Genomic DNA, 7,578 nt, shown 5'->3' on the forward strand with positions numbered 1-7,578 from the left:
TAAAGGCTTTTAAATGTATCATTTCGTTCATACCAAAAACTAGGACTCCCCTTTAACCTTGTTTTTGAACAGAAAATTAACTTTACCTAAAATAAATGCATCATTATTTTGCATGGGGAGGGGGGTTGTGGCATCATGTAAAAACTATATCTTAACCCTTTTATTTTATTATGGTTTAACAATACAAATAATAGACCTCTCCCTCTCTCTCTCTCTCTCTCTCTCTCTCTCTCTCCCTCTCCCTCTCCCCATGCATTTGTAATAACACGTTGATCGCTGCAAATTCAGCGTGCGTCACCGCGCACCGTAACTTTGGATGGGTCGCGCGTTGTGACTCTTCAACAGATGGGTGCGCAAAAGGACAATCTTTAGTCATACGCATGAATCAATAAACTAACAAACGGTAGTTTAAAGAAAGTATTACATTTAGTTTACAATGGCTGGTCTTCAGAGCGCATCAAACGTTACGCGTAATTTAACGAACCAGTTCGTCCAGCCTCCGTGGCGCGTCGCGATCTGGTCGGTCGCCTACAGTTCAGTACTAGCGGTCGCCGTGTTTGGAAACCTTATTGTTATTTGGATAATTTTGGCCCATAAACGGATGCGCACAGTGACAAACTATTTCTTGCTCAACCTGGCTTTCTCCGACGCCTCAATGGCTGCCTTCAATACGCTGATCAATTTCATTTACGCCACGCACGGAGAATGGTACTTTGGAGAGGTCTACTGCAAGTTCCACAACTTTTTTCCCGTCACCGCAGTGTTTGCCAGCATTTATTCAATGACAGCTACTGCAGTCGACAGGTAAGACCATTGCAGACTATGCAATCATCATCATTTACACAATTTTACATAACTTACACACAAATATGCATGTATTAAGTTGTTTTGTGGTTCATATAATATGGAACATCTGGACTGTGATTTGAAATCTGTGATTTTCAGATATGGAGAAGTTTAATAAAATCTTTGAAATTCATAAACATAAGTCACAGGCACATAATACATAACATTATAATACATCTCCAGGATAGCACATAGAGAGGAACAAGTGGTTTTAAAGACCAATCTCCTCAAGGGAGCCCATGAACTGCTATGCTTCCTTTCTGACCTAACCATCGTGGACCTTTAAATCATCCTTCTGAACCACAGGGAAATGAAGCTACAAACGCCCGATACAGCTGCACTTTAAAGGATCAAAACACTCTAGTGGTACACCTGTGTTCCCAAGCGTGTCAACTATTAGCTCGGTTTAATTTATACAGACCCATACTGAGCACTGCAGCGATACCCTGCATAGAGGTGTCAATACTACCATTAAAATTCATAACATCCAGTTATACCCAGCAGAAGCATCTATTGAGAGATTTATAAGATCTTAGAGCTGCATGTTTAAGTGACGGGGGATTTTTCTTTAATTATAAGCGGACCTTGAACCATGACTAGTGAACACCATTTTTATCTGAGCTATGTGTCATTTTTCCAAATCCACCAAAATTCCTTGTCCACTTTGACATGAGTAGAAATGACAAATCAGGCCAAATTAATTGAGGTTAATAATAATTTATGTCATTAATCATGTAATTCATGTGTGATGTCACAAAACATTGAAAACATGAAATTTCTGTTATTCATAATGTTTATTTCTCTTTTGCAATGTAATTGAGTAAAGCTAGTAAATTAAGAGGAATGTTTATTCCAATTCAACATTCTGTGAAGTGTGGCCAATGTAAACTCATGTGGAAAGGAAATAAATTCGGCTCAAATCTGACTTCATAACTCTCCATCGCCTTTTTATTGTGCAGGTACATGGCTATAATTCACCCATTGAAGCCACGGCTATCAGCCACAGTGACTAAAGTAGTCATTCTCTGTATTTGGGCACTCGCTGTGGTTTTGGCGTTTCCACTCTGCTTCTACTCAACCACGAGAACGATGCCTCGCAGGACCGTCTGCTATGTTGCCTGGCCGAGATCTGCTGAGGATTCATTCATGTGAGTTAATGGAAAATATTATTTATAATTTTTTCCCCTCTTAAAAGCTCATGTCTGAGCAAGTTTTGTAATAATCTACTGACCCAATCTCTCGCAATGTTCAGGGCTCTACCCTGAACATTGCGAGCTTCTACCTACAAAAACAAGTGATAATAATGTTTATTCTACAGCAGTGATATCTATTGTTAAAACATCTCAGTGAGCATCTGTTTTAAAACCTTGTGTGCTGCATGGCATTTTTGAATTTTCTTCTGCTTGACTGTAATGTTTTTGATTCCACTCCACCACTATTGCTTATGGTTTCTGAATCGCAGTTTCTGCCATCTTGACACTTAGTGCCATGCAGCGAGGTGACAAACACTGAAAGCTAAACATTATGGTCAGGTGGCATATGGCAGATTCGCCACAACGCCGAGCATGACCATTGCATGGGGCGTGACTCAACTGCAAATGTATTCGCTTACTCACTATTCCACATTTCTGGGCTAAATTTCTCACAAATGCATTTGAAAGCTCGGTTTTGGCAATCGCCATGTGGGAACCTGATTGTTAGGCCAAAATACACGTACGCAGATGCTGGGTTAACACAATGCTAGCACATCATCCAGTTGAATAAGATCGATGTACTGTACATTCTTGCTTTGGGTGGCAGTAACAAAGTCTGTAGATTAGATCTGTAAACTATAAATGTGACAGTAGTCGACATCAAAGATAAAACTGATCATATCATTCTGGCATATAGCTAAACGTATGACCACCTACAACTGAAAATGTTCTTGCAATAAAAATGTTATGGCCAAATTTCACACTCCAGGTGTTAGATATCTTATTTAATGTCTTCTGAGCCTTTAAGCTCCCGCTCGCTACACAAAGACCACCTGTTCTTTAAATTGTCTTCTCTCACCTGTGCAGGTATCATATCATAGTAACAGTGCTGGTGTACTTGCTCCCCCTTGTGGTAATGGCCATTACGTACACTATAATAGGGGTGACACTTTGGGGAAGTGAGATCCCTGGAGATTCTTCCGATAACTATGTGGGACAACTGCATGCCAAAAGAAAGGTGAGACTTGACATTTAACATACAATTCAAGGGTTAATGTATAATTTTCGTGACTCAAATCTTCAGTTCTCTCTCATCTATAATCTTCCATATTGAATTGACTGAGGGCAAAGTTTAGCCTAATGAATGAGATCAGATTAATCCATGTCCGTTCTGTTACCTCTGAATATCTCTGTATTGTTATAGCCATTTGAAATGATTTTCCTAAGATTAAGGTCATGATTGGTTAATCTGGATGCTTTTTGCTCCAGTGTTCAGACTGTTTTGATATTTCAGATTAAATCGTGGGATTACAGCGGATCAAAGCATTTGTTAACTCACCTTTGTACAACCTCACTTTTCAACGCCCATTCACTCCGTTGTTGAAGGGACAGTTCTTCTAAAAATTCTGTCTTCATTTACTCAGCCTCAAATTGTTCCAAATCTGTATAAATGTATTTGTTCTGTTGAACAACAAGAAGATATTTGAAAGAATGTAGGAAAGCAAACAGTTCTGGGGCACTTTTAACTATCATTCCTTCCTTTGTAGTCAATGTTGGCCAAGAACAATTTTGTTACACGCATCCTTCCAAATATCTTTCTCTGTGTTCATCAGAACAAAGACATTTATACAGATTTGGAGCAACTCGAGGATGAGTGACTTTTGACATAATTACATTTTTGGGTGAACTGTCCCTTTAAATTTGATGGATTTTCAAAACAGTTGACAGAAGCCAATAGTTATATATATATATATATATATATATATATATATATATATATATATATATATATAAATAAAAGTAACATAGCGCATGTTTCTGCCCTTAGAGATTATTCATAATACTAAAGGGGGGGGGGGGGTTGTTATTGTTATAAAATAGATAAAATAGAATCCAATCTAATTTATGACATTCGCTAATAGGAAATGTTACAAAGTCGGTGTGAAGACAGGCTAAAGCAATATGCGATACATTACTGCCCGACACCTAGTCAGTATTTTAACCATACTAAAATGAAAATTAGCAGCACCCTGCAGACAGATCATGTTCATCTGCCTTCCTTAAAGACCCAATTTCAATCTGATCAAAGATCATTTACAATTTCCTTCCCACTTTAATAAACCTCAGAGAAACTTGTGTCAAACTGGCATGAACATTTCTGCCACCCAAAGCTCTTTGCACCTGCCGGGATGGCTACGTCACACCTAACCTTTCTCAGCTCTGTGTAGCTGTCAATCAGCAATTATTCGCAAGACTACAGCGGGGTCTCTTCAGGGAACAAGACTGTTGGAACTTCCTTTTAGAGGCGATGCAAATGAACATGTTCATTGATTGATCACAAATTACTTTCCTTTGTCTTTTCAGACAGTTCCTTGTTTAATTATGCAGAAATTAATTGGGAGAGAGAGAGAAGTTATGAGTGATGTTTCAAAGGTTGTCGTGAGCTAGCTACCAAGTGATGGAAAAACCTGGGTGAACGATGGTTGTTGTCGAAAGCCGTTCATTAATAGTTGGGAAATGTTTAACGATAACAACCGAGGTGCCAAATTATAAAACTGCTTTGGTCTAAAACAAAAGGGGAGGATATGAGGTGCAGAAAAGGGCAAATCTTACGTCTTTGTTGGAGTACAAACTGTGAAAAAAAGTTTTATCGACTAGTGGGGTAAACAAAATTCGACATTTGGTATTCACGAGCAGATAAACAGGGATGTTGATAAAAACGTTGGAGACCACCTGTATAGACCATAGTAATAGAACATTTCAAAAACTATTTTCAGTTTTTCTGAATCTTTTATATATAGGTATGTGTTTAGGTAAAATTATGGTTTTTGATTAATTCTGTGAACTACTAATAATATTTCTCCCAAAATGTTCAATAAAAATATTGTTTTTATTTGTATTTATTTGCAGAAAATGAAAACTGCAGAAACAGATCAAAATAGATGCTCTGTATTTTTTTCCACCTCAAATACCTCAAAGTATTTCTAAATTAACTTTTAAGGAATACAACAGTAACAGTAGACTCCTATCTGTGGCAACACAAGAAGCGATATATGCTGTCATATGTTTTACGTTTGACCATAAGGCTTCAACTCTCTGCTCAGGTGGTGAAGATGATGATCGTGGTGGTGGTGACCTTCGCCCTCTGCTGGTTGCCATATCACATTTATTTTATTGTGACTGGACTAAATAAGCAACTGAACAAGTGGAAGTCAATCCAGCAGGTCTATCTTTCTGTGCTGTGGTTGGCCATGAGCTCCACGATGTACAACCCGATAATTTACTGCTGCTTAAACAGCAGGTAATTCAAACTCATATATACAGATATATAGTTATATTACTGTACATTAACAATTACATAATCAGTGAACTGATTATAAATATTCAATACATAGTATCCTTTAGTATTTACTGTGGTAAACTGTAGTATACTATAACAAATCACAAAAAGATATAGTATAATATACCATATATTTAGTTAATCCCAAAATATATATATAAATATACGTCACAACAGTTTCTGTTTTAAGATTATTGTACTAATTTCCAGGTTTAGGGCTGGCTTTAAACGGGCCTTCAGGTGGTGTCCCTTCATCCAGGTATCGAGCTTTGACGAACTAGAGCTCCGCCCCACACGCCTCCACCCACGAAACCAGAGCAGTATGTGCACCCTGTCAAGGATCGACACCAGCATCCATGGCTATGACACCCGCCACAGCCATCGGAAGAGTGCCAAGTCCCACAATCACGTTGAGGTCAAAGACGAAAACGCAGTTGCCGTAAAACACTGTCTACACAGAGAGCCGACGTTTGCTGCCGAGCAGCTCAGCTAAAATAAAAATATGTAGGCCTACCTGATCACCAGGGTTGTGTCCAAATTTGCCCCAACAAACAGTATTTGACTATTCCCTACAGTACTTTTATATAGTTCACTTGAGGAAGCCAAAAAAAGTGAACTAATTCATACAGCGCCGTTTCAGAAAACACTCCAAAATGACTGTGCCTGTAAATAGTGCACTATATTAGGTTATAGCAGGCAATTTCCGGCAAAGTCTTGGTGTAAATGCTCCTTCTTGTAGGTGCCAAAATTCCATTATAGACATAACATGTACAATACTTTTATTTACATTGGAGTCTATGACAGTTTTGCAGCCCACTAAAAACAACAGGACACTCAAACCCTATCTGTTAGAGATTAATACTGCCACCAAGTGGACAACTTTGAAACTTGGATCAAAAATAATAAACATGTGTTATATGATTTCATTTTGATCAAGTATATTACATGTGGTGGGGATACAGATGAATGTGTCATGAACTGTGTAGGAGAACGTAGTGGAAGAACCCAATAGCAGGCAGCGGGGATGACGGGGTTAACACAAGGACATATATATATATATATATAAACAGAAAACAAAAACCCACAAGGGGGGTAACAAAACAGAGCACACAATAACAAACACAATAAACTGAAAAACTAAACACTCAACAAGAACTCTACTATAAAACACGAAGACTAGAACGAACACTCACAAAGACTAAATATACTTAGCCTTATTTGTCAGGACAAGGCTCCTAGGACGGGGTAACAACAAGTACAACGAACGAGCACAGGACAGTGAACACGAGGATGTTTTAAAGGGGAACAAACACAGGATAATTACTAAGGGGCAGGTGAAGGTAATGAAACACTAATGGGAAGGCTAACGAGACAAAAGGGCGGGGAACACCGGGACACGAGAAAGCACATGGCAAGTCAAAATCTAAACAAAGCTATGTCTTTCTCAAACAAAACCTAAGGCTATACCATGACTCCGCTGCAAGACCAAGAATAAACATGACATGATAGCGGAATCATGACATGAATGTATATAATAGACAACATGTCATGTGTCATCCACTGCTGAAACAAAAACAAATTATAATGGTTTGAATTACCAATTGTCAGTTGTTTACGTGTTAAATCATAACTAAATTCCTTGATGTAATATGTTTTGGGCATTGTTTTAATGGTGGTCTGCGCGACAACAGAACAAAATACTATTCCAGTAGAGACCCACAGAGACCATTATAATTAAACCCATACAATTCCCATTATAACCAGTCTATTTATTTGAATTCATGTGATGGTGGGACATACGTGGAATATAACTTATAATGTGCTATATTTATGACAATATTTACAAAACATTTTTACATGTGTGATAAACATGAATGTTTAATTAAATCTATGAGATATCTGACTCGTAATGTGAATATGCTGTTAGTAACTTGTAGTTATCACATTTTTATGTTGGATGTGAGCAAATATTTATTAAAGTGAACAACTTGAATTGCAACATTGTTTATTTGCTATTGTTAAACCGTTTTCAGTGTCCATGAGATTGTGCTGAAGGATCATTTTCTTCACACACATTTTTTTGCCTACAAATCTGGGAAAATTTTAAATTGAACGGATTTCTAATATATTGATATCTCAACAGAAACGCCATACTTTGATGTGGTGCGTGCAATTTTAAATATATGATCCTGTTTTTTA

At 37.8% G+C, this 7,578-nt stretch overlaps 1 protein-coding gene across 1 annotated transcript; it reads left to right on the forward strand.

Moving 5' to 3' along the window:
* The first annotated feature begins 278 nt into the window (after positions 1 to 278).
* On the forward strand, positions 279 to 7,376 carry tacr3l (tachykinin receptor 3-like). The gene is made up of 5 exons (XM_079463424.1): positions 279 to 804; positions 1,806 to 1,994; positions 2,907 to 3,057; positions 5,144 to 5,340; positions 5,590 to 7,376. Exons 1-5 carry the CDS (start codon positions 437 to 439, stop codon positions 5,870 to 5,872), a joined length of 1,188 nt encoding a protein of 395 aa, XP_079319550.1. The 5' UTR covers positions 279 to 436; the 3' UTR covers positions 5,873 to 7,376.
* The last annotated feature ends 202 nt before the right edge of the window (positions 7,377 to 7,578 follow it).

This window comes from Barbatula barbatula (genome assembly GCF_947034865.1).
Source record: "Barbatula barbatula genome assembly, chromosome: 8".
Classification (NCBI taxonomy): domain Eukaryota; kingdom Metazoa; phylum Chordata; class Actinopteri; order Cypriniformes; family Nemacheilidae; genus Barbatula; species Barbatula barbatula.

What these genes read in the sequence shown, in the direction of transcription:
- tacr3l (XM_079463424.1), top strand. Translation starts at nt 437, where the DNA reads ATGGCTGGTCTTCAGAGCGCATCAAACGTTACGCGTAATTTAACGAAC. An exon ending in ACAGCTACTGCAGTCGACAG is followed by an intron (nt 805 to 1,805) that starts GTAAGACCATTG and finishes TTTATTGTGCAG; the next exon opens with GTACATGGCTATAATTCACC. An exon ending in TCTGCTGAGGATTCATTCAT is followed by an intron (nt 1,995 to 2,906) that starts GTGAGTTAATGG and finishes TCACCTGTGCAG; the next exon opens with GTATCATATCATAGTAACAG.